Source organism: Phocoena phocoena, chromosome 1 (genome assembly GCF_963924675.1).
Source record: "Phocoena phocoena chromosome 1, mPhoPho1.1, whole genome shotgun sequence".
Classification (NCBI taxonomy): domain Eukaryota; kingdom Metazoa; phylum Chordata; class Mammalia; order Artiodactyla; family Phocoenidae; genus Phocoena; species Phocoena phocoena.
In genome coordinates, this window is record NC_089219.1 from 123,532,750 (window position 1) to 123,560,206 (window position 27,457).

The 27,457-nt window shown below is 50.6% G+C and overlaps 1 protein-coding gene across 1 annotated transcript in view; it reads right to left on the reverse strand.

Annotated features, from left to right (window-relative positions):
- The window catches only part of FAM78B (family with sequence similarity 78 member B), a 91,413-nt gene extending 65,681 nt beyond the window's left edge, over positions 1-25,732 (reverse strand). Inside the window, exon 1 of the mRNA XM_065890543.1 lies at positions 25,418-25,732. Within this exon, the coding sequence (XP_065746615.1) occupies positions 25,418-25,680 (263 nt within the window). The 5' untranslated portion in view covers positions 25,681-25,732. The remainder of the gene's footprint in view (positions 1-25,417) is intronic.
- Between the last annotated feature and the right edge of the window lie 1,725 nt (positions 25,733-27,457).

Genomic DNA, 27,457 nt, shown 5'->3' on the forward strand with positions numbered 1-27,457 from the left:
TTAGAATACAGAGAGATCACTCATCTTAACCAGCCTCAGATTCATAGGATTGCAGAGCTAAAAGGAACTAACAAGGTCTAGTGTAACCAGCCACTGGAAACAAATTCTAAGTATTAAAATTAACATATCTGAAGTCACGCAGCTGGACAGTAGCAGGGATGAAATTTGAAGTCAGGACTCTTGACTACTAGTCCAGTACTTTTTCACTATGTCATACTATCCTGGTCCCAATACTTAGTTCTAGCTCCATAACTATGGATAAATGAGTCCCCTGTGACTCATTTATAAAAGTATCCCTGAAACATTAGCCCCCAGGCAGTCCACTTTGGAAGTCCAAGAAGCTCTGACCCAATACATTTATTTTTGGATTGTCTCTGCTCACTAGAAAGTAAACTCCATGAGGGTGAGGATTTTTGTCTGTTTTGTTCATTCCTGTGTCCCTATTACCTAGAATAGTGCTTGCAAATGGCAGGTGCTCAATAAATATTCATTGAACAAATTAATAATTGGTCTTCTTTCTAGCCCTTGGGGCCTTTTGAGAGTCTGGTCCTCTTCATCTTCTATACGATAGCACCTCAAGATTCAAGACAGCTGGCATGTCCCCGAGTCTCCTTCCTCCCTCCCTAAGTACTGACAGTCCCTTGAACATTATATGAAGACTATCCAGACCTTTTGCCATCTTGGGGTGTTCTCTGAAGGGCTCCAGAATCACAAAACAGCAAGGGGGCACACCTGAAAATTTTCCTAGCTAGTCCCTGTTCTCATTTCACAGACAAGAATTTGGAAGCCCATAAAGGTACAGTGGCTATGTTAGATGGAGAGGCCTGGGCTCAGAGCTTTATTCAGTAGCGGGTAGGCCAACATCAGAAACAGCTGAGATAAGCTCCACGATGCAGAAACTTTGTAGGTAAAAACAATCCCACACCAACGTATTTCCCATCTTTTCGATGCTATTCCTGTGAGTAGCAAAGACAGGCGTCTCCAAAAAGAAACCAACCACTATGGCTCTCTATGCAATCAGACTTTTTATTCATTGAACAAGCACTGCTGACAGGTGAGTGTGTGCTATGAACTGTGCTGGGCTTTGAGGCTACAAAGTTGGGAAAAATAAGTTTCTATACACTTGACACTTACAGTCTAGTGGAGAAACCCGAGCAAACAAACAAGATGGCCACAGTGATAGAGGGGCAGAGTTGACAGGGAACAGAGAGGGAGTAGCCCTTAAGTCATTGTCAGGGAGATGGGGAAGGCTTCCTGGAGGAGGAGGTAGCATTTGAGCACCAACAAGCACCACCAACACGTGCCTGGTCTGGGTTTGCCACTGGTTTCAGATTGAACCCCGATACGTATAAGACGAGCAGCTGGCAGAGGGGGCTGTAGGGCTCGTCTTAACCAGACTAGCAAATCCCCTGGGCTACTCTTCCTGTGGACACCATCAGCCAGGCTTCTGTTGCCCCAGAAATAGCACAGTATGTTCTTTCAGCCAGAGAGTTGAACAGCCCTGCTGCTTTCTCATGCAGCTCCAAGTTGGGCTGTCCTACTTTGGAGATGAAGGTTAAGAGGCTGGACTCTTCCATGATGCAGAGCAGGGCGGCAGCCTCCCTGCCACCACTGCCAGGGCCCCCTCGAAGGCAGGATGTGATGAAGGCCATGCAGGATGTGGGGCATGGTGGAGGCAGATTTCTCCAAACCTTTTTGGAGGACTGCTTTAAATGAGCAGGAAAGGGGCTTCCCTGGTGGCGCAGTGGTTGAGAGTCCGCCTGCCGATGCAGGGGACACGGGTTCGTGCCCCGGTCCGGGAAGATCCCACATGCAGCGGGGCGGCTGGGCCCGTGAGCCATGGCCACTGAGCCTGCGCATCCGGAGCCTGTGCTCCGCAACGGGAGAGGCCTGCGTACCGCAAAAAAAAAAAAAAAAAAAAAAAAAGAGCAGGAAAGAGAGGTGTAGAGCACACGCGTGTCTGACACCCTACAGCAGAGCCAGCCTCTTCTTAGCTAGAAAATAACCTTTCTAGTAGCGACTAGGATATTCCAGGAGCAGAATTGCTACCTACCCATCACATCCCCGTCCCCACCAAACCTTCAAATGGGCAGATCCCATGTTCATTCTTTCATCCACTGCACAATCCACTGCCAACATGAGACTTCCTAAGAGTTGCCCCTGTCCTGGAGAGAGAAGGCTGACGTGCTGGGAAAGAGCAGAGACCACAATCAGATGAGAGAACTGGCCCCAGCTGGACTGCCGCCTGGGAGGATTTGGATTGGACAGTGAAAGTAAATATGCAAATTAGACTCCAGACATTGTTAGCGCCTAGAGACTGTGATTATAAATCTGGGAAGCCAGACAGCAGCAATACAGAGCTTTGGGCCTTCAGAAAATGATAGGACAACTAATAAATCTGACCAGAGGAGGGAGAGAGGCGCCATCATCTCTGCTCCAGGGTGGGATGAGGAAACTGACCTGCAGAAGGTCTCTGTCCTTTGCTAGGAATGCTGATGCTGAATAAATCATAGGGTGTGCCTCAGTTTCCCTTATTGCAAACAGTGGGCGAAGTTGCCGATTGTCAGGAAACAGCTGAGGTTTCTAAGAAAACACTTTATGATAAAACACAACAGAGACTTTTTTTTTTTGGCAAGATTTGTTATCAGTCCTGACCACTGGTCTGCAGCATGGAGAGGGAGGGGAAGCGTCCTGAGGTTTACAAAATGGTTTCCCATCATCCTATTCGCTCTCAAAACAGCCCTGGGAGGCAGGTATCATTATTAATGCCTCCACTTTCCAGATGAAGAGACGATGGCTTAGAGATACCAGGCAACTTGACTCGCTCAAAGTTCATGGCTAACCCACAGCAGAGCTGTGGCTGCAATCTGGCCTTCGGACACTAAAGCCCAGGCTACCTCTGTAAGTGAAAGCAGCTAAATTAGAGGGGCATTACGTGTGTACAAAGCGGAAATCTTCACGAGTTAGCAATGCTCCCTTGACATTGAAGGCTGGGCCAGTGAGCAGGCAGAATACTCATAAAAGGCTCACCCACCGTGGTCCAACAGATACATATGATATGCCCACTGGGCCAATGACATATAAGGTGCACAGAGACAGTCTCTGCCCTCGTGGTCTCTAGTGCAACAGAGAGATAAGTCAACATACAATTACATCACAGTCAGACAAATGGTTGATAGGGCAAGTGCCCCATCACAAGCAGAGGTTTGGGGACATGGAAATCCCCGTGAGTTTTACTCCAGTTATTGAGCAAGACACCCCATTTCCCTGCATATCCTAACAGCATCAAACAGCTGAAGGAAAGGAGCTGGAATACTGCTACCTGTGCATTTTCCATGTAGCTTTGAAACCACTTTGTCTAAGACAGAGTTTCTTAAAACTATTTCAATTGAGTGTCTACTATGTGCTGGAAGCTGGGCCCCTACAGGTACTTAAAAAGTTTGTTAAATAAATAGATGTAGGATCTTCACAAACACTCCAAGGAAGGCATATTTCTCCCCATTTTATAGAATAGGAAAGCGTGTTCCTACGAGGAGGTGATGGGAGGTGCATATCCGTGTGGGGCCTGGTAAAGGGTAACCTACAGATGAGTGGAAAACCTCTGGTTTTCCTAGCTGCTTCTAGGGGCAGTCCATGACAGCATGCATTGTCTTTTGCACCCACACTGATGCACGCAAAGCCGTACAAGCCAGGGACAGACTGCAAGTGCCCCCCGCTCTGTTGGGGAGGACTGCTCCGGGCTGGACGGGCTGGAGAAGGGGAGGGGGCAGGCTGACAGGTGCTGATCTGGTTCCACAAAAATGTGGTACACCCTGCACTCCTGGCAAGATGTGCCAACTTCGAGAGGTCCTGGATTTCTGTTCTCTGAGCACAGTTCTCCTGTGAGCAGGGGATTGGCACAGTGGTGGACAGGCCTGCTTTGTCCTGGGGCATGTCTGCCTGGAAGGGGACTGCTGCCTTGTGGAGGTCTATACCCAGGTAGGTCACTAGGGGGTGCTGTGCAATGGAAAATAATTGGTAGTGGGTGGAGGGGTCAGACTGCACTGAAATGAGGCTCTAGAGTCCTGAACAACTTGGGTCTATTTCGGCTTGGGACTATGTCCCCAGAAACCCACTTCCAAACTGGAATTTCCCAGATGTCTGGGTCTTTTGTGTGACCTCACCCAGGCCTGGGAAGACTGCATAACTGAGGCTAGGACACGGGGCAGCAGCAGAAGCCTTAAGTCCATGGAGAGGCACTTGCCGAGTACCGGGTACTGAGCTACAGTACATTGGCCCTCTCTTCAAGGGGACTGGGGTCTGGCTGGGACAAGTGGGAGACTATTTTTATATGAGGACTGACCATAAGACAAAGAAACTGGTTTTGTTTGCGATTTGAAGCATCATTATCATTCCTTTAGGTTTGTGTATAATCTTGTTTATTTCAACCAAATTATAAGTTCCCCAAGGGTGCAGCCTTGTCTTCTAAGTCTCTGACCCCAGAGTTCTAACACATGAAGGCATTCTAGGCCTTTTTCTATGGAATGAGGTATGGGCAACCAGTTGCATAAAGTAGGTTAATCTTAAATCTACTGAGTCTCACAGGCCTAGAACAATGGATTGATGGAAGGGTTACCTTAAAAGGAATTGTGCTTATACCCTGAGTGAGGCACGGAGACAGGCTCCAGGATCAAACATGCATAGCACAGGGTTTCTCAGGTCAAGGAGCTCAGTCCATGAGGGCATGGTTTGGCCAACAGCACCAGAGGCCAAAGAGCCCAGTGGTTACGGTGTAGAGTCTGGAGCCAAGATCATTTGGGTTCAAAGCCCAGCTCAAAAGTGCTGTGAGATCTTAGACAAATCATTTAATTTCTTTATGTCAGAATTTCCTCATCGGTTAGTGGCCATAATAACAGTGCCTAGTTCATAGGGTTGTTATGAGGATTAAATGTGTTAAGAGATATGAAATATCTGGGAACACATAAGTGCTAGCTATTCACACATGGAAGAGGCTGGGGCAGTGGAAGGGAGGGACACCGAATCCAGGCTGGGGGAGGATGCCAGGGAAGGCTCTCTGAGGAGATACATCCTGGCTGGGAACTGCATGTAATTTGGTGTGGCTCTGGCTGAGGGACCAAGGAGGAACAGGCAGATGAGATGGATAAGAGATGCCTCTGGTCCCCTAAGCAGGGAAGGTTTAGCGTAACTTGCTAAGGAGTTTGAATTTTATTTCAAAGGGCATGGGGAACCGTAGGAGACTCTTTTTTTTTTGCGGTACGCGGGCCTCTCACTCTTGTGGCCTCTCCCGTTGTGGAGCACAGGCTCCGGACGCGCAGGCTCAGCGGCCATGGCTCACGGGCCCAGCCGCTCCACAGCATGTGGGATCTTCCCGGACTGGGGCACGAACCCGTGTCCCCTGCATCGGCAGGCGGACTCTCAACCACTGCGCCACCAGGGAAGCCCCAGGAGACTTTTAAGTAGGAGGGGGTGACCTGATCAGATTGATAGTCTGAGGTTCTCGCTCTGACCGTGATGCAGAGGATGGCTGGTAGAGGGGAAGAGTGTGGAGATGGGAGGCAGGAAGGCCAGTAAGGAGGCCATGGCATTAAGGCAGGTGAGAAGCTGAGGCTTGCACTAAAGGAGTGGGGATGGAGAGAAGAGGGCAGACAGATCCGAGAAAGATGAGTTCAGTAAGTCATGTTAAACAACAAGACTGGCAGATACCAAAACACCAACAGTAATAATATGTATGGAGCCCTTAACCAGGCCCCATGCTAAACAGCTGGCATGGATCATCTCATTTAGTCCTTACCCGCATCCTACAAACCTCATAGGGGTGCGGGGTGGTGGAGGGATGGGGAAAGAACAGATGTCTACAGGGCCTGGAGGACAGATAAGACACGACCTACCAACATACCTTTGATGAAAATAAAAAAGGAGATTTTATCAAGGAGTAAGTAACGATAAGGCAGCCAAAACAGCTGACAAAAGTCACCAGTGAAATCCTGAATCTGAATCAGTGGGTCCAGTAATCAGGGTTCCCAAGGAATAAAGGGATTGGCAGGTCTCTACTGTTAAGTATTCAGGAAATAAATACCAAAATGTAAAATTGCCTGACAGTCTGCAGTCTGTCAAATGCATGTGTGTGTGTGTGTGTGTGTGTGTGTGTGTGTGTGAGCGAGAGAGAGAGAGAGAGAGAGAGAGAGAGAGAGAGAGAGAGAGAATATGTTTTCACAGATCCACGCATGCTCCGGCATTTGGATGGGAAGAAAGAGCTGTGTGTAAGAGGGGGTCTAGGAATGGGTCTCATCCTCCTTATGAATGATCTTGATGTGGGTGTCACAGGAATGAAATCAACAGATGGCAATAAATTTGTAGGAAATGAAAGAGACAGATTTAAATCCAGGATCACAGGAACCCTTAAAGTGCTTCTCTGCAAGGGAGGCATATGAACATTAAATATTTCCTGAAGGATTAGCTCAGTTCTGAAAGGTGGGAGGCAGGGACAGGGAGGGAGGCTGGCTGTCCTCATGATGGGGTGGGAAGACGCACAGAGTAACGGGGCGGGCGGAGACGGTAGCACAGAGAGGTCTCCCATTCATCTTATGCTGTACTGGCTCTTGACAGACAGGGAGTGGGTGGCTGTTTATTTCTCAAACCTCAGCTATTTCCTTCAGCAACAAGGTGTAAACTAACTCTGCTCAGGGCAAAATCTGCTGCTGCAAAGGGGAAAAATCACATCAAACGTATAGAGCCCACAGGGGAAGGAGGGACCTTCCAGGGAGACACTCTCTCTGTTCTCCACAATGGTACCTCACCCAGAGGCTCCCCTAGGAATTCATTCATCTTTCCATAAAAAAAGCAACTCCCTCTTCCAATCCCCGGCCTAGGAAGAAGTTTGGGGTTTCTTTGAAAGAGCCAGAGATGGGGTGGGTGTTAGGGGGACTCAACACCTGCCAGGCTTGACTATCATTTGAAAGGTACACATCAGCCCCCAGTTCCTTGGATCTCAAACTTTGCCAGAGAAGACAGGTGGGAGGATGCCCTCAGGTTATGTTGAGTCCATTCTAGTCAAAGTGAAGGATGTGTCCCTCCAATGGCCCTGGGACAAAAAAAGCCGAACCCTTGTCTGACATCCCCAGGATGCCAAGGACTGCAGTCATCACCATCCCTGCCTCAGACTCTCACCTCTTCCATCAAGGTTGTTTCTACCATGTTCGTCTCTCCAAGTCAGAGGTGCCTCCTGGACATGGAACTGAGGCAAGATTTTACATTCTGGATGATTTTCCACCTGCCCAACCTGTCTGAATGGCAAAAAAAAAATCATTCCAGAACATATCTGGCATCCTGCCTTCCAGGGCGTCCTGCAGGTTGGTACCAGATGCCAGCTTGGCATCAGCGCTTTGCCTGGGCTTTCAAAGGAAAAGAGGGCTTCTCAGTAGGCAAAGAGGGTGTGTGGAAGGGCCTGCATGGTACAGGACGTTCACCTGCTCTGCGCTGTGTGAAGGAAGAGTCAGATGTTTCCCCCAATTCCCTTCCAGCTGCTTCATGAGTTTAAGAGAGGCCACAAAGCATTATCTTAGCAAAAGTCAGCAGAACGTCCAGTCTTGGGTCTGTATATGATCAAAGACAAGCTCAAGTCTGACACATTTGTGGCACCCGATGGGGCCCATCTATGCAAGTTTTCCAAATGAATGGGGATTGACTCTTTTTCCTGGTTGGCTACACATTAAGCTGATGCCCAAATTCAGGACCCAGGCGGCCAGTGGGATGGTAAAGTGGACAAACAGTGCGTAATGAGTCAGAAGACACTCTGTTAGCCTATGTCTGCACTTTTCTGGCCTTGGACAACTCATACCACTTCTGAGTCTTTGTTTCTTCACTTGCAAGAGAAATGATACCTTTTCTACCTTTAGTCTCATAGTTACTCTGAGAAGCGAAACAAATGTTATGAGCCAAAGCACTCTGTAAGCTTTTATTACCAAAATGAAGGATGGTTATTAGTGACATGGCTTGGAAGCGCCAGAATCTTCCCTGAGGACAATTCAGGGGAGTGCTTTAGGCCTTCAGTTCAATGGACTAATGTCTCAGAGTTACTGCCACTGCCGTTTTGTTGACAAGGCTTTTGACCTCAAGGGCCAATTTCCACCTTCTTCATTCAGGGTTTTATGGCATCTGGGACCACAAAGCATTGGGTTTTATGACGATCCTGTCTGAGTCACTTTTTCGACCTCTGAATTAACCTTATTGATTACTGGGTCAGGGGTGGCACATTAAGCTGGCACTCACGTTCAGAAGCCATAAGGCCAATAGGATGGCAAAGTGGACAAACGGCGGGGAGCGAGTCTCGGGGGACATCTCTGTCAACCTCTCAGCAGAGGCAAAGAGCCTCCTGAGCATTGGTGTTCATTTCATTTCGGCTCGTGGGGCCTGGAATTTTCCTGGGCTTCCTTTTCTAGAAGCATTAGCTCCTTAGCCTTCCCCAGTATTCAGTGCTCAGGCTCGGTTTACGACTTTGTGATAATGACCTACGGTTCCTCTTTGCAGGTTTCATCCCCTGCCACCAAGCACACACACAAAGCCATCAGCGTTCCTAGAAATTCTGAGCTCATAACTTTATTCCAGGGCTTTGAGCTCTGAGTCTGGCTCTCACCTGCCTGGGGTTTTAGCGAGATCACATCTAGGGGGAGATAAGCAGAGAGGTGGTCAGGAAAGAAGCAAGTGCAGCTTCGCAAGCCAGCAATGGACACGGGGAAGGCTGTGTGTGAGGTCAGGACAGCCAGCAAAGTCCTAGGGGTTGCTGAAGGTAACAGCTGGCGTCTCTTACTGGAACGCTGTGGTTCCAGAGACAAGAAGCAGGTACAATGCTGGCAAAATAACACTCAGATGGGAATCAGTGAGCCGGAGGCCTGGGGAAGTCCGCTCGTGGCTGCTGCCCGCTCAGGCCAGATCTTATCTGAGAACAGAGTCCAGGGATGAGCAAGTTAGACCCAATAAGGATGCTTTAGGGAACTGGCACAATTCTGCCCGGAGAAGGCTGGATGAAAAGGCGACTTAATGGCGGTTGTCAACTGGTCTTTACGCACCTATAGGCTTCTCCCTTCTCTGGGTGAGGTCCCTGACCACGAAGCTTATGCTGGACCCAGCGCAATGCCAAGTACCAAGGTGCTCAAAACACCAGCTGTCTGATCCAGCTGGATAAAGGGCTTTTACACAACCACAGCAGGTTTTTTTCCCACTATGAAACACTTCCCAGCACAGTTCCTGGCACATACCAGGTAGTCAGTAAACTTTTGTCCATCTAGTTATTTGTTCACCCATTAAAAAAAAAAGTAACAAAAACATAGTGCCTGCAACGCCTCAGGTGCTATAACTAAGCACTTTATAAACTCATTTCATCTTCCTAACAACTTTATGATGTAGGAACTATTATTACCCCCTTTTATGAATGGGGAAGCAGAGGCACAGAGAGGTTAAGCTACCTGAAGTTACACGGTAAGTAAGTGGTGGAGACAGGATTTGAACCTATGTGCAGAGACTGCAAGGTCCATGCTTTTTTTTTTTTTTTTTGCGGTACGCGGGCTTCTCACTGTTGTGGCCTCTCCCGTTGCGGAGCACAGGCTCCAGACGCGCAGGCTCAGCGGCCATGGCTCACGGGCCCAGCTGCTCCGTGGCACATGGGATCCTCCCGGACCGGGACACGAACCCACGTCCCCTGCATCGGCAGGCGGACTCTCAACCACTGCGCCACCAGGGAAGCCCAAGGTCCATGCTTTTTAACACTACATTGCCTTCAGTCAAAGAGGAATGAAGGGCGATTTTCAGTGACCAGTGGCTCTGAAAGCCATGCCCTTCTCCACTGTGGCACACTCTTCCTATTAATCGAACGCTTCATCTTTAACAACACCAACTATAACAATGATTCTCTAACTCTGTGGTCCACCCACGTAGAAGCTCCAGATGAATACAAGGTAAGATGTGAGGGGTCTAGAGAGCTGGTAACACAAAGAATTCAAACCTTTGATACTGTTCTTTCAACAGTGGTCTTTTTGGCTTACAGATAAATCCTGAAATACCTTTCATATGCGTGCAGTTTGGTAAGAGTGCTTGCAATAGTTTTGTTATCAGGTGTTCAAATTATTTGCTGTTCCCAGCATTCTCAAGCCCTGCCTGGAATATGAAGTTAACTTTTCTCTTTTAGGTGAAGCAATAATATACTAATAATGGTGGTCAGGGCATAGATTTGGAGTCCTTTGAACCTGGTGTTAAATTCTGGTTCTAGCACTGTTACACCATCTTTCAAAAGCCTCAGTTTCTTTATGAGTGAAATAGAGATAAGATGAATTTAAATGAACTTTAAATGAGGTATAATTTGTGTAAAACACGTAGCATCTCATGTTTGTCTTGTCCCTATTAGGTGATGAAACAATGATAGATAACTGGGTTAGGAAAGGACTTACCCTGACAGTCAAGTGGGTAAGACACAGCTCAGATTTCTGAATGGGTACTAAATGGACATGAGGGACGAGACAATTCATTCTACCACTTGGAGTCAGGAGGCCCAGGTTACAATCGTGGTTCAGACCCTTTCTTCCCAATACAGTTGCCTGTTAGGCTAGGCCATTCCTGTAGACTGTTGTTCCATTTTGGAGTGTGTTTCCCAGAGAAATGACAAGATTTCATTTAAAAAACTCAATTCACTGAATTGAATTGCTATCAAAAACACAGACAAAATTTTAAAATAAACGCAATCCTTCGAGGATCTCAACTGGTCTGACACTTAACTCTTTGTATGACCTTGGACAATTCCTTTTACCTCTTTTAACATCTGTTTTGTTTTGTTTTTTTTTTTTTAAACCTGTAAAAAAAAAAAAAGGAGTCAGACCCGGGAATTCCAACATCTTTTCAGCTTCCAAAGTTCTATCGCTTTTTCTTTTTCCAGCATCAGCTACCTAAAGGGAGCAATCAATTTGGAATCAGATGGCAAGTGTGGCCACTTCCTCACTTAACCTGCCAAATCGCTTAAGCTTATGGAGCCTTGGTTTTTCCCCTTGTTACGTGGACAATAATATCATCTCTAAGAGTGAGCATGAAGTTCAACAGAAGCAACATACACGAAAGCACTTTTGTAAATGCTGAAGTGCTAGCCTAGTCTTTGGTCATCGGAGTCTAGCTTTACGTGGTCCCAGCCACCTTGAGATCTCCACAGCCCGGAATAGCTCCATGCAGGGAATCCCCCCACCTCCGGAGAGAATCAGCCTGCTGAGTGCCAGGGCCATGTCAGGCATGTGCGCCTTCTCAGGGGTCCCCGGGTATGCCTTCCGAAGAGCAGACAGCTATTGGAAGGCACACCCCGCCTCCCTCCCACCCTCCCGCCTCCCGTTGGTCCTTCTCAGAGCCATCTGGAAGAGAAGGAGGCAAAACAAGCTCACGAACTGCCAGGAGCCAAGTGCCAGTGCAAAATGAGCCCCGGGGGTAAGGCCCAAGGAGGAAGAGCGTGAAATCCTGGAGCCAGCTCGAGCCTCTGATGCTGCAGAGAGACACTGAGGCTGGCTGTGCTCGAGCGGGGTCCTGAGGCTCTTCAGGAAAGCAGCTTCTTTTCCAGCAGAACGTTCTAGCTTGTCAAGGCCAACTCAGGGCCCTGAAGTGTGTACAGATGGGTGGCAAATGCAGTAGTCATTCAGCAGTCGCTTACCACACCGCAGAGACACTGGGTCCGCGGAGAGAGCAGTTTGCGCCCGTCAGCCGTGCCCAGTGCCCGGCGGGGGTGGGGTCTGACGGACTCTCTCGTCCTTAGCTGTGGACCCAAGATCCCCACAATGCCTTGGCTCTCCTTCTCATCCCCAGCTTCCGAGTGCTAAGAAACCTCAGCTCTTTTTATCAACGTGCCTTGCCTAGGCAGACAACTTGCTTTGAAAGACATTCATTCAAACCAGAAAAAGTAGCCACTGAAAGCTTTGTCTATGGTTGAGGGACAGAAGGATCTAGTAAGCAAATCATAATGTGGCAGACTAAATATCTTGAAAAACCCTCCATTACAAATTTCTTACTGAATCCACAGTTGAGCTTGCAAAATAACCCCCCAGGGCTCAGAAATGAAGAGGAAACTGAAAACCAAAGAGGTAAACAGGCTCTGCCTCAAAACGTACAAAGAAACAGTGGACAGCCCTGCAGGAAGGGTCATGAACCCACAAGCAAGAGGGAGACATTTCAACAGACTTTCTCAGTAATTGATAGATCAAGCAGATAAAACTTGGCAAGAATATAGAATATTTGTATAACACAGCTCACAAACTTGAGCTTACGGACATAAGAAATAGTGAAAACACATTCATTTAAAGCATACATAGAAGCCAATCAGAAATGTTCAGAAGTTGGATGGAGTGACCCGGAACGGGGATTTTGAACTCACGTGGAAAGTGATTTCCCCCAGGGAGACCCATCTCAGTTCTGTCCTGGGTCATGCATATATCACACCGCTGACAAACGGGGATGGCATCCGAAGAAAATGAACACTTGAGACTGGAAATGATTGCATGTTGAGTTATAACAGCTCAGGAGTTCCTTGTTACCTTGTAAATTGGTCTGCACTCTTGAACTCTGGATATATACTTAGTCCTTGACCTGTCCCAGGGAAGACAGCCTGACCATTCCACCCACTTCTTTTTCTCTGGCTACTCTGCTTCCATTTAACCAGAGGTGTTTCTAAGAGAATACTTTTTCAATGCCTTTGTTCTTTCAAAATGGCATGACAACACTCCAAGATGCTTTTCCTTTTCGTGGAAAGTCATCAACACTAGCGTGCAATTCTAGATCCCAATCCTGGTGCCCAGACATTCCAGGAAGCACCAGATGCTGAGGGGAAATCTTGGAAAAAAACCCTCTCGGCATCCAAGTAGGGGATTTCCTTCTTAGAATAACCACCTAAACATGCCTGTGTTCTGACCTAGAAGCATCCCTACTCTTCTGGGCTCAATGGTGGTTGCTTGTCCAATTGTGGGGTACCGGGCCTATGACTCCTCAATCCTGAGTCTGAAGACATTGATACAAACCACAGAAACTGTGGCCCCATGTGAGTGGAGAGGAAACCGTCTTAAACTCTAAGTGGTCACAAACAGTCCCCCATGGGGGCTGTGCCCGAGTGTCTCGGCTTCAGTGCTGGACCCACGCCACTATTCATCCATTTGGCGAAAGACATTGGCCGCATCATAAAAAAGTAACGGTGCACAGATCCTAAGGTCGACAGACAGGGTTTCCATGAAAACTTTCCCATGTCGGCAAATGCACCTTTCCTCATGTGGACAAATTCCCCCCTTCCATTCGGCGCTGAGGCCTGGTGGTTACTGAGGGAGAAACGGGCCCTCAGCACTACATCTGCACCGTGACCCCTTTCCGTCAGCCTTTCTCTAGGTCCAACTCTCGGTATCAGCATGCAGCAGGTCCATCTCTGAAAGTCTTTTCAACAGTGACTAAGCAACCCCACCAGTACCCAGCTGGTCTGGATTCCCTGTGGGATTCAGGTCCCGAAAAGACAAGCTGTCCAGAGACATCTGAGAGGAGCCGGCACTGGCCAGTGCAGGAAGATGCCTGCCTCGACCACAGAGGGGCCGATTTGGCATTCCCAGCTCCTACCCTCCCTTGCGTCTCAGAAGCCTCTCAGCTGGGGCCACTCAGCTTGGCCACCCGCCTGGAGATGGTTACCTTAGGGGAACCATCTAAACTAACTAAACTTAGTTTAGTTGCCCCTTTAAGTCACAAGAAATTTTCCTCATAAAGATCATCCCCACTCATGAGATGAGAGTGGAAGCCCAGTGCAGTCTCAGAAGGTCCAAGGAGGACAGAGGATCTCATGGGCTCACCCGGCGGCAGCCCCCTCTGCATTTGTGTCTCCTCCCTCAGAGGGAGAGGGTAAGCCCAACAGGGAGGACCCAGGAGGACAGGGGGCCTGGGGGCAGGCGTCCAGCTGAGGCCCAGCAGCTTGAAGAGTGCCTGGCCCGAGCAGGGAAACCAGAGGGTCAGAGAGCAAGCAGGGAGACACTGAGATGGACGCAGAGACAGCACAAGTGGTGGACAGGGACGAAGGCAGGCAGAGCCTTCATATACTGAAAAATAGACTTCATATACTTCAAATACTGGAAAATCAGGTAGCAGGGCTGATCAGACAGGTACAGGGAGCCCTGAGAGTTACAGGACTTGACAAGGCCAAGCCAGGTTGGTGGGACGATGGGGAGAGTCCCAAGGAGGCCAGGAGACCTAAAGGTGCCTCCTCCTCCAGGGAGTCCTCCAGGGAGGGCCAGGGGTAGGTCCCAAGTGCAAGTTTTGAGAGGGAGGGCCAAAGCTGGAACGGGACCGTGTATGGGGAAGGCAGACCCCCTGACATCGCACTGGATTTCCAGAGTCTTCCTCGTGAAAGGCAGTCTGGAGTGGTGCAAAGATCCTGGGTTCAGCCAGACAGGCAGAGGTGACAGGCTGCTCGGAGGCACAAACTCGGCCCCTTCAGATCCCAACAAGGGCAAAGCAGATTGTATTGTAGCCCCGACCCGCTGGCTCCTGCCCTTCCCCACCTCCCACCTCCTTTAGAGTAAGCAGACACAGGACAATTGGCTCATGTCCCTGTGCTAAAATGTATCGAGTTCACAAAAAATAAAAGGGGGGGAAGAAAATGGAGAAAACCCAACTAAAAGCCACAACAGAAACAGAGTCTCCAGGCTGCTAGGATCTCCCTCTCAGACTCCCCCATCTGCTCTGCTCCACAGGGGCCGCCCAGCTGAGCCCTGCTGTCAGGGGAGGGACCTGGCCCCCTCACAATCTGTCATCTCTGATACCACTTGGATCCCGTTTCTTCTGGAGCTGCCAGGGGCCATGGAGCTATCCTGCCTGTCTGTGGGCAGGGCCCAGGGGCCCAGGGATGCCATCAGCACCTGGCCTGGGCGGGGGTGGTGGTGTTGAGGGATGGAGAAAAGGGTTTCTGGGTTGTTGGGCATCCACGCTGAATCTCAGTTTCCAATTTTTCCATACACCCCTCCTCCCCTGGGCTGCCAAGCCCTCCCATTTCCTGCCATCTGTGATGGGCGTCTCTGGGGAGCCCCTCTGTTTTCTGGCTTGCCAATCACCGCCTATGGACACTGGGAAAAGGCTGGTTTCTCTGCTCCTGGCAACTGTGTAGACATCCCCTGGGCCCATCTGAGTTCCTCTCTGTGCGGCCCAGGGCTGTGTTGCTTCCTCCCTTGGGCCCGTGGCCATCTCTGCCCACAGACTCGACCCCTCAGCAAACGGGGGGCAGAGGGTGTGTGGAAAAACAGGTGGTGGTGACCCCTGATGACTGCTTTACAGACCAGGGGTGCCCCCAGCCTTGACCCATAGAGTGAGCAACCTGCTCGCCCTCAGGTCTGGTGTGGCCCGGTGGTGAAGAACGTTGGCTGTGAAGTCGGAGGGACCTGGGTCTGAGGCCCAGTTCCAGCACTCCCTCACTGGAGTTCAGTGTCCTCTCTGGGCTTCAGTGTCCCCATCTGTAAACTGGGCAGCTGGGCCAGACGATTGCCCACAGGGCCCTGACACCCCCAAGTCAAGGAGGACTCTGTTGACCCACCACTGGCATTTTCCCGGCTGTTTCTCTGCCCTGTAATCTAGACTCTGCTATGACTGGAAGCTGGAAGCGGTCATGTGCAAGGCAGCTGGAAGGGCAGAGTGCTGACCTGGGTGCTGGGATGGCCTCCTGGGTCTGACCCCGAGACCCCGATCTCATTAACATGCCCTGACCAGCTGAGCAAACCAGCTGGGAGGTGAGGAGGCTGGTTGTTTCCAAAGTGATTTCAACCCTTTGTTCCCCAGGTCCCCACAGCAAGGACAAAAGCAAGCACTCAGGAAATATCCTGAATGCTCCCTGCTCATCCATTTGCTCATTCATTCACTCTATCGTGCAATCAATCGTTCTTAATGAGGCAGTGAAACATCATAAGGAATCACTGGAATTCTGGTTTCTGATCCTGGCTCTGTCACTTATGAGCTGGGTAATGCTGGGCAAGTTACCTACCCTCTCTGGGCCTCTGTTTCATCATCTCTAATATGGGGAAAGCATGGCACCTGTCTCTTAGACAGTGCATACGAAGCATTTGGCACTGGGTAAGTGTTCAACGTTAAGTTGATCATCAAGTTGAGTATGTTGTTCATGGCCTCGTGGGGAGACAGACAATAAGCAAATACCTGCCCACTCCTTAAAGTGTACACACGTACCAGCAAGACAGACTCCCTGGCTCTGAAGGCTAAGAAGAAATCTTCAACAGGAGTTTGGGTTTAGTTTTTTGGCACAAATCTCTTCTCCTTCCTTAAACAAGGTGAAGTCTATTTATGGAAGTTTGAAACGGAGTCTCAAATATTTGAGTCGCTTAAAACCTGATCTCGAAGCGAGTTCCCCAGGCTTAGCCATGGAGGCTGCCAGTTTGGAATGGAGGCTCAGCTGGTGGCTCTTGGGAGGGGGAAGAATGAGAAGGCCACATCCTGTTCCCTTTCAAGCCTCTCCCTCCCCACACATACCAGCTCCTGAACCCTTCCTCCCGCCCATGCCTAGGGCCAAGGAACATCTCATTTGTCTGTTTCTGGCAGTTCCCAGGCTTGCCAAAGGCTGTCCCTGTCACCACTCATGCCCTCAAGCCACGACCTCCTTGGCCTGCATGCCCCCTCAGGATGCTGCAGAGCTTGCTGACTGAGGGTGCTGATTTATTGCTTCCCATTAGCCAGACCTCTGACAGCCTCTGAGCACCCCAGCCTGACACAGCCCACACGCCAGCTTGGAAAGGTCAGGTCTCAAGAGAGGAAGCCAGCCACCAAGGTGCCATCACGTGGCACATGGCCTTATTTATTTTGTCTTAATCAGACACCCTGAAAATTTCTCTTTGCTTCTGTTGAACATATGTAGATGTTTCTATCTACCTTCTCTTGTCTTCAGAGGCCATAAATGATGCCCCCCCAAAGTGCCCATGTGCCGACTGACCCTGGGGTGCTCAATGGCTCTGAGCACGTGACTCTCTGAGGATGACCTCTCGCATCCCCGCCTCCTTTCCCGGGTTGGTGCCGACCATGCACTTGGCTCGGGAGGGCACTAGGGCAGAAGCTGGGAGCCCTGATTCTACCAGCACCTGCCTGCGTGACCTCAAGTGACCTTGAGCACATTACTTATCTAATCAGCTTGCTTATCTAAAATGGGAAAAATGTTTACCCTAAATAGGTTTCATGATTGTTTTGGGATTATGTGAGGTCCCCTTATAAAGGGTTTCTTTCTTCATGGTTTCTTCTTATAAGGAAACAAAATCATGGAAGTATATGTTAAAGATATACTAAAGACATATTGGAAAGAATATATTAGAAATCGTTTCGGACACAAATTATTTCACGTGTGGGTCTCATCGTCCACCCAGGCTGGAAACTGCAGACCTTCCTGAGCCTGGACAGCATGGTTTACATGCTCTAGTATCACCCCAGCCCCGAGCCCCTGGCTTCTCATCTGCGGCCTGACTGATACACCTCAGGAGGACCTGGGGGCGGGGCAGGCAGTCCCCATGTGGACATGGCTGAGTTGCAGGCAGTGTACCAGGGACTGGGAGTGGCCAGGGTCCTGCATGCTGCTCAGAGCCCACAGCTCGGGGCAGATCTGGAAGGGCGACCTCTGGGTGGGACAAGAGGTAGTAGCTACCACCCTCCGCTGAGTATGAATGGAAAACAGCCCTGGCTCTGAAGGGTTTACAAAACGAGTCTCCCTCCTCCCCTCTGGCTCTGAGTGGGGCTGTGGGAGAGCAGTGGCTGATGCATGAGGGACCCCTCTCCAGACTGTGAATGCTTCTCTCTGCCAGGGGAAGTCCCAGGGCCACAACCTCCCTGTTCCTTGAGGCTGATCCAGAGTCACCCTCTAGTAATAATAACAGCCACACTCTATAATAATAAAAAAGCAACATGTGCACGATACACTACAGTTTGGAGAGCTCTTTCACACTTTTCATCTCACTTGATTCCTGACCCCGGGCCAAGGAGACAAGACAGATCTTTTCATTGTCGATTTACATGCATACAAACTAGACACTGGATTGTTAAGGAACCTGCCAAAGGTCACACGGCTGAAAATTGAACCCAGGTTTTCTGACTCGAATCCCTGTGCTGGGGAGCCAGCTGCTATACCTTCAACTGGCACAGTGAACAGTTCCAACCGGCTTGTATCAGGGCCACTGAAGGAGCAGGGTCCACACAGCTAACACACTGGCCTGAGGGGGCCTTGGAAAAGGAATAATAGTATAAGAATTCCTGGGAGCCGACGGAATGTCCCATGAGCTGATGGTAGAGCCAGGGGTCCTTCCCACCACCAGAAAGGGGTCCTCTTTTTCTTCCTAATCATCTGTCCAAACAGCAATTGTCTGGAGAGTTTGAGGGATGAACAGACTCACAAGTCCAGTAACTAAGTGGTCTGGGTGACTGTCTGCTGGGGTCCAGGGCTGTCCATCTGAGCTGACATGTGATCCCCGGGGAAGATTCTGAAGAAGACAGCGTGGGGCTAAAAGCTGCAGTCCAGACTGGCCAGCTTGGGGTCCCTGAGAGCTGAGAAGGCCTCCTCCCCCTGCTCCCAGGGAATGAGCTTCTCAGCAGTGGATGGACCTGGTCCCTTGCCCTCCTGGCTCCACACTCTCACAAAGATTCAGCTCAGCCACTTACTAGACGTATGCTCTCATCTGACCCCCCCGTGAGCCTTAGTTTCCTCATCAGGTGTAATAGTAGCTTCTAGCTCCCAGGGTCATTAATAGGGAGGGTCAGACAAGATCAGAGCGCTACACAAATCAGAGGGAAAGGGGATATTCGGGATCTTGCATCTTACACCAGATTCTGCATCTCCTTACGCAATCGCCAGCCTTCTTTAACCTGGAACACGAAGCATCTGCGGACCTAACCCCGCAAACAGCGTTCGCCTCTGCTGTCATGTGGAAGGTCACTGACATCTTGCAGTCCAACACCTCCCAGCTCACCCGTCCCTGCTTCCTCCATCCCGTGCAGCTGTATTTCAGCATCCCAGGCTACACAAGCCACAACTCGTTGTTAACTCCCATTTATTTCTCCCCTTCTCTTTTCTGAATCATGTGTTTCCTCCCCTGTTCCTCCTACACCTCCCCTCCGGCTCCAGAGTTGTGCTTTATTTCCACAGAGCTTAATGCTTCCTGATAAGACCAGCTAATCCTCTGCTGCTCCTCTTTTGCGGAGATGGAGAAGATTAGAGGCAAAGGGTCAGGCCGCCTCCCCTTCAAGGGCACTCAGTACTTTAATAACGGAATTGGATCCTGCTTTCCCATCTGATGCTCTGGGACTGAGGGTCCCCATCGTTTCTGATAAGAAGCAGCTCTCGCTACTTCCAGATCACGAGGCCCCTGACTGGGGGGGGGGGGGTGTAATGGGAATGGGGGATGGGTGTTGATGCAAGTCTCCGCAGGGAGACAGAGGAAGTAACAGATGTGAGCCCTGTGCTGAGGCGAATTGGACCTGGTAGGACAATGCACCTGGAGACTCATCAGGCTCCCTGGACAGATGAGCCGAGCTGGCCCTCAAGAGGAAAATGCCCGAAGGAGGCATCTCTATGACCGCTGAGAGCCACACTCACAGCCGTGCCGCACATGCGGCCGTGAACAAGGCGGAAGGTGTTCACTTTGGGGTCAATGACCCTACCGGGCAAGGTGTTTAAGTGATTGCTAGGGCCATCACCTCCAGGAGTCCTGGGGTTCAGGCCGCGAGTTAATGATGCAGGTGGAACTGTGCTACGACAAGGTTTCTATGTCCCATCTCCTTGGGCAGACAGTGAATGCCACTTTGTAGTAGGTGACGTGACAGTGAGGCTTCAGTGTTTGCTGAACCTCACTCGTGGTGTTCAGAACACCTCAGGGCGACAGAAGTGACAGACACGAGCCCTGGGCTGAGGAGTAGCGGATCTGGTGGGACGACGCAGGTCAAAATGACACAGAAGCACAGAGGAGTTAAACCGTATGTGCTAAGTGACTGCTGGAATGTCAAGAGTTGGACAGCTTTGTGGGGTTGCCGTAGGTTTTATATGAAAAGCTAATTCTGCAGAGGCATGATTTGTTGAAGAGTACACAGACTATCTGAGGTCAAAAAAATGGCTCCTTTATTTATTTTACACTTGATCTTAGCCAAAAGGCTGAGAAGCGATCCTTTATTTATTTTTATCAAATGTTTATGGAACATCTGCTATGGGTCAAGCACTGTTCACAGAGAATAAAATGGATATAATACCTGCTTCAATGGGGCTTATATTCTTGTAGATAAGTCAGATGTTAAATAAACATATAATTACTTGCTTACTAACTGTAACAACTGAAAGAATAGTGTATTCCTCAAGAGAACAGGAGAACCCTAATTTAAACCATGAACTCAGGGTTGCCTCTCTGAGCAGGTAACACTTGAGACCTGAATGGGGAGTAGGCATTTGCTAGACAACGGTGGGAGAGAAGAGCCCTTCAGACAGAGAGCAGCACGTGGAAAAGTTCTGAACTGGGCTGGAGCTGGTTCCTTTGAAGAAATGGCAAAACAGCTGATGGGGCTTAAGAACAGAAATCCAAAGAGTGGGAAGAGACTTTCAAGTTTTATCTTGATTGCAATGGAAAGTCATTAAAGGGTTTAAGCAGGAAAGCGACAGCATTTATGTTTTTAAAGTATCACTCTGGCTATCGTATGGGGGATAGACCAGAGGGAGGGCAAGAACGGAGGTGGCAGGTTTGGTCAGAAGTCCTCCGTCGGAGCAAATGATAGGTGATGGGGACATGTGCTAAGATGGAAGGGGTGGACGTGGTGGCTGGATGAGAGCTATCCTGAGATGGGATCAGCAGGACTTGATGATGGACTGGATGTCTGGGGAAGGATCCAGAGTGACACTCAGATTTTCAGTGGAGCAATCCAGGGACTGGAGGTGTTATTTATTAAGATGGGAAAGAATGGTGGAGGCGCAGCTTTCGGGTGGGAGCTACAGCAGAGATCAAGAGTGCAGGTTTGGATACATTAAGTTCAAGATGTCTTTCAGACAGCCAAGCAGGAGTTGTATGTAGGCACACACACCTACACTGCAGGTGACTGTGTATCACAGAGACCATCTGCTGCTATTGGGATAGATGAAATTACCATCCATCCAGTATGGAAGGAGAAATGTCCTGATGAACTGTACTAGGAGGTCAGATAGAGGAACAGCCAGAAAGACAGCATGAAAGCTAAATAACGGAAGGAGTCAAGACACAGGAAGCTGTCAACTATGTGGAATATTGATGAAAAGGTGGGTGCGTCTCAAAGTGCCTGCTGGATCTGGCAACATGGAAAAGCCCAGACGAACTGAGCAAGAACAAATCTGGAACAGATAGAAACCAGCTTGGATTGAACTGAACAGTCAACAGAGGTGGGTGGGTATAGTCGAAGCCTCAACAGTCTCGGCTCTGAATGAGGAGTAGAGACGCAGGCAGGAGCTGTCTCCTGAGAGGAGTAAGCTCTGACCTTCTCAAGCTTCACCCAGGACAAGGTTCTCCAAATCCCACACCATCAGCTCTAAGCTGACCAGAGACTTCCCTACGGCTCTAGAAGACAACGCCCATGGGCTCAAAGGGAGTGGGAAGGGCCTCCAGACAGCCATTGCCGGCTCTCCCCTTGACCTGAGTTTCACCTTCATCCTTGGCACGTGAACCCCGCTCTTTGTTCTCGGGTATTGTACTCTAGCATGCAAAACTGTTCCATCGTGGGGCGGGGGAGGGATGGATTGGGAGTCTGAGATTAGCAGATGCAAAGTATTACATATAGAATGGATAAACAAGTCTTACTGTATAGCACAGGGAACTCTATTCAATATCCTGTGATAAACCATAATAGGAAAGAATATGAAAAAGAATGCATACATATGTATAAGTGAATCACTTTGCTGTACAGCAGAAATTAACACAACATTGTAAATCAACTATACTTCAATAAAGTAAATTAAAAAAAGAAACTGTTCCATCATAAAGGTCTCATGCCTCTACTGAGAAGCTCTTGTACGCCCAAGAGGCATGGAGAAGGTATGAAGGGCCTCCTTATACTCTTCTGGTTAAGAAGACCTGACCTGAACCTTCTCTTTTCCAGATCATATTGTCCTAGGCCTTCCCCAGCAGACCCTTTCCGACCTCATCTCCCGCTGTTCTTCCCCTTGAAAGCTCCATTACTACCTACGCATGCCCCCTTAAGACACCTTGTATTTCCCTACCTCCATACCTTTGTTTTTCCCCTTTAGAACTAACTAGTCCCTCCTCCTTGCCTCACTGAATCTTATCCACCTCTCACATTCAGCTTGAGTCCTTACACATCTAGAAAACCCGGCCTGGTCCCCTGCCCCTCTCTCTGGCCTTTCTCCTACACTGTTTGGGAGCATTGGCTTTTTCTGCGTGTGCCCCTACCTCCTACACTGAGGATCAGTGACGCTGCGTGCTTATTCCTTTGTTTTCTTTGCTGGCGCTGGTACATCAGAGGCGCTTGGTAAATGTTTGTTTATTGATGGGTTGATTGAGAAAATACAGTAGCCCTTTCTCCCTGAAGGATGAAGCCTTGCAGTGGTCTCAGCAGGGCTGCATGACCAGGGCTCATCAGGGCCAAATGAGAAATAAGTGGGTACCACAAGCATTCATAGCCTGCTTCCTGTATAATCACTGGAAGAAGTTCCAAGTCATTTGAGTTCAAGTTCAAATTAAGCTCCGGCCATCCTGACCATCAACTATTTCAAATGCTCCTGTAGAAGCCTACTCTGTTTTGGAAATGTTGCGAATTTGAACCACAAAAGCTCATGTTTTCTTTTAAACCTACAGATAGAAGTTTCTTGGCATTTTAAGTTGCGCATTTCCTCTGGCATAGTCCCTTTTAAATGTTGAAAAGGTAGCTTTCTAACTTAACACTCTCTCATGTGTCATGCTTCACGTAACAAGAGCATTGCACAGGGGTGAAAATTCAGCCTGCAGTGTTTTTTCCACTCAAGGTACTGGCTAAAGTGGACATAATAACTAATAGACTTAAATGACTTTCATGCAATATGAGTTTCCATCAAAAAGTTTACACTGACGAAGTTTTCGGGGCAGAAACATTTTGTGGAAATTGGTTCAATCAGATCTGGGCTCCAAAGTGGCCTCAGACACATAGCAATTATTGTAGCCATGAAGAGACAGGTAGACCCTTGACCCATTTCTAAAATAATATGCTTTGTGATTTCTTGGGGACTATTTTTGCTCCCTGGCATCAACAACAGGAAAACCAAGAATCTTAAAATACTGAAAAGTGGTAGTTTAAAGGCAAAACTTTTTTCCCAAATCCCAAAGGCAAGAATTCAGCAAGGACGGGTCAGGGAAGATGTGTCCCTCTGGGCGGGCACCGACTCATGCCCATTGAAGCAGGTTCCCATGAGGGCATAGCCTCTCATAGTCAAGGAAGTTCAACTACCATGTCTGTTTATACCTCACCTCGGCTTCTCCTGAGGTAGAATATATTTTCTTTTATGAAAAGAATGATTTATTTGCTTTCCGCTTACTAATTTACAAGAGATGTGAGGCAACAGAGACCCTTGGCTGTACCATCTTGGGAAAAGTAAGGCTGTTTAGGCTCAGTACCTCCTAGCCTCCTCCAGAGGGGCCCCAGGCTGCAATTACAGCCCCCCAGCAAGGCTGCACACTGCCACTAGGGCCAGGTCAACAGGACAAAAGGGAGGGTGCTCTTGCCCTGTCTGGGGCTTTCTCTGATTTGGCTGGAAATAATAAGTTTCTTAAAAAAAATCTTTTAAGAGACACATGTGTTCAGATATGATCATTCTTTTGAGGGTGTGTCTGTTTTTAAATGGCCTGATTCACCCCAAATAGTATGTCCCCCATTTCTCATATCCAGCTGCCATACAGAAAGACAAGAACACTCTATGTGCAGAGGCACAGAGGAAACTGGGCTGTCACACATCTTCCCTAGGAAGGAACTTTCTCCAGCATTTAGCTTCTATGGTTAAAGAGAAAAGTTCAAACTCTTTGGGGTGGGAATGGGAGGGGGGAGAAACAAAGCGACCTGTCAAAATTCCTTTTAGCACCTACGACTAGTGTTAACTTACATGCTCTCAGAGTGCAATAAAAAGCCTCCAAACTGCTGTTAAAGAGATAGTTTGACCTTTTAAAATGGAAACTCTCCCACCTTATATCCATATTCAAAAGATGAACCTTGGGAACTCTAGAGTTTTAGATTAATAATGACATGAGGCTGCCTTTCTAGAAAAGGGTTTCCCTACAGGCTGCAAGCTAATTAGGGTGCTCTAGACCTACATTGTAACAGCAGGTAGAACGCAGGCCCCAAATCTTTTAGTCATTGTAGTTGCCAACTGCCCATAGTCTACTTCTGAAAGGAGGCTGGCAGGGAGTCATGCAAATTTAGTAAATAAAGAAGTCCTGGACGCGACTGTCAGCAGCCTGCGGTTCCGGGGCAGGCTATCGGCCCCTGGCGGCAGAGGAGTCGCCGCGATCTCGGGTCTCCACCGCAGCCGCCGAGCCCGGCGCGCACCGAGCGGCGCTGCTGAAAGAAGTTGGAGAGCTCCCAGATCGCCAACAGAATTCGGCGGTGGGCGCTGGGGAACCACTTCCAGCGTCGCAATCAGTAAAGTTTTGGAGTAAATAAAGACTTTAGACCGACAAGAGACCCATACTTTCCTTGAGCGTAAGACACACACCGCACCACGCCAGCCAGAGGCTGCTCGCACAAGGCCATCAGCCCTGCTCCACCGGGACGCTCCCGGTGCCTTCCAGTTCCCACCAACCCCAGTACTCGTCCAGAGGGAGCCGAGCCAGAAAAGCGGCTCTCCAGGGTTTGCGGTTCCGGATGCAAATGCCTCCAGTCTTCCCGGCCCGGGGGACAAGGGCTCGAAGTCAACAGTCGAGGGAACAAGGGCAGAACCACCAAGTCCAGCTGGGACACCCGGGACCTTCTCCTCCAAGCCCGCTCGGGTTTCTCCAAAGGACGCGCGGCACAGCCCACGCGCCCCCGGCACTCCACTCCACTCCTCTCTACAGATCCCCCTCAAACTCTTCCCAGGAATCCCCACAAAGCACAGGCGGCGCCCCGAAACTCCCAGGGCACTAGCCAGCCACCCCCATCTCCGTCTCTCGAACCCTCCTTATCGCACCGTTCTCGCGCTCATGGGGAGTCAGAAGCAAACCACGAGAAAATGCCTTCGCGAGGAGCCTCCCTACACACACCCACCCTGTCACTGAAACAAAAGCGTAGGGAGGAGGGAGATGGAAGAGGAGGCGGGAGGAAGGTTTAGAAAGAGGATGGGGAGAGCAGTAAGAAAGAGCTGGGGAGGAGGGTCGGGATCAGAAGAGACCGGGGCCAGGGACCCCGCTCCGACTCCGCGCGGCCGGTCGCTTACATGCCCAGGTCGCTGTAGGTGTTGAAGAACTCCATCTGGTTGCACGCCTGGATCCAGCCCACCACCCAGGTCTCGTGGCGGGGGATGGGGGGCATGACCACGCGGGCCGAAGCTTTGAAGTAGGGGGTCTTGTAGCGCAGGACGATGGGCGAGGTCTCCTCGATGCGCGTGGGGCACTGGTCGATGGTGGCGCACACATCGTACACCACAATGTTCTCGCGCCGGATCCGCGCCTTGCAGGTAATGCTTTGGATACAGCCCATCCTGCCGCCCGGCGCCGGCGCGGCGCGGCGTGGGGCAGCGCGGGGGACCGCGCGGGCAGCCGGGGGCGCCCGTCACACCGGCATGGCGACGCGCCGCCCGCTCCGGGTCCGGCTCAGCCCGTGCCTAGGAGCGGTGAGCCGGGCGCCGGGCATTCTCCGAGGCAGCCCCCTCCTCTCGCCGCCGTGCCGGGTCTCCGCTGCCCCGACGCCAGCCCGCCCCTGCCCACGCCCGCCCCCTCTCTCCAGGGCGCGGCAGGGCGCGCGGAGCGTGCGCTCCTAGGAGGCGGCGGGCGCCCCCGCCGGCTCCAGGGCCAGCGCGGAGGGCAGGGAGGGGAGCTGCACTGCGAGGAGTGGTGCCCACCCAGGGCCGGAGCCCCCCGCCCCTCGCCGGAGAGGAGGAGGCGGCAGCGGCGGCGGCATGTAGCCGGGGGAGGGCGGCGGCGGCGGCAGCGCCGGGTCTGTCTGCCTCCGCGGTAGCAGCAGCAGCAGCAGCCGCCGCCGCCGCCGCCGCCGCCGCTGCATGAACCTCTGCACCGCGGCTGCCCCCCGCGTGCAGCGTACCCAGAGGCTGGCGAGCGGGCGGCCCGAGCGGCAGGCGGAGGCAGCAGTGGCGGCGGCGGAGACCTGCGCTCCCGCCGACCCCGCCCCGCAGCTGGGCCGCGGCGACACTCCTCTGCCCGGCCGCCGCGGGCTCGGGGGGCCGCCAGGGGACTGTGGCCCAGGGTGGAGGGCCCCACGGGCTGGGCAACCCCAGACGAGATCCGCGGAGGAAACTGGCTGTACGCTTTCAGTTTTGTCCCTCTCCGGCTGCCGTCCGGCTGCCGTGGAGCGGGGGGTACTGTGTAAGGGTGGGGGTGTTTAAAGGGCAGCCAGCGCCGGGGTGGGGCCCGACACGTGGGGCCCGGGAGGGGCGGGGCCGCGGTGGGTGGTGTTCCGGGGGTGGGCTTGGGGCTGTGGGGATCCCTCCTGGGTTGGGTGGGTGGGGCCGCGAAGGGCGCGGCGCTGTCCAGGGTCGAGGAAGGAGCCGGGCAGTGAGTCTTTGGGGCAGCCTGAGGGTTAGGGGAGCAGCTATATCTGAGATTGGCCCGTTATTTATAATGTAGTTTGTTAAATTAGAGTTTGGCTGAGGTCTGGGCTCCAGTATGTTGCTACATGCAGTGGATTTCCGTCTTTCCCTGACTGGGGAAGCTTTTCTTTCCACCACTGTATATGGGGAAGGTACCCAAAGAATCCTTCCGTGCCCTAACACCAAGTCACCAAAACTCCCAAGAGTTTTGACTGAAGCTCGAGCTCAGTTTTACTCATCGCCTGCCTTCATCCAAATCTTTTCCTTCTTAGAAAACGCTCTTTCAACAAACCCCCGCACATTGGGGAATTAGAGCAGGAAGGGACTTACCCTAAACACTGCCTTTTGAATGTAGCTGCATCCTGAGACAGGTTGTGCCTTGCAGAACCGACTAGGTGGATTAGAATGCTTAGCAGCCTTCTTGAGGTTACCCAAGGTAACCTGTGACCTGTTAAGTACAAGGAGAACTTGAGAACATTTTTGGAACCGGGCTGGATTTAAATAGTAACTGCTTAATGATACATGTCCAGGGTACCTGTTTGTAGTAATCCATCTGGCCTACAGAAAGCCTGGAATCTTAGGACCTATTCTTTTCTTCGCTTGTCCAGGGCACGGCATGGTGACTAGCACATAGTAGCTGTGCAACAGTTGTCTGTGAATGAATGAATGAGTGAACAGAAAAAGCCTCACTGTAATTGTCCTGTAGAAACT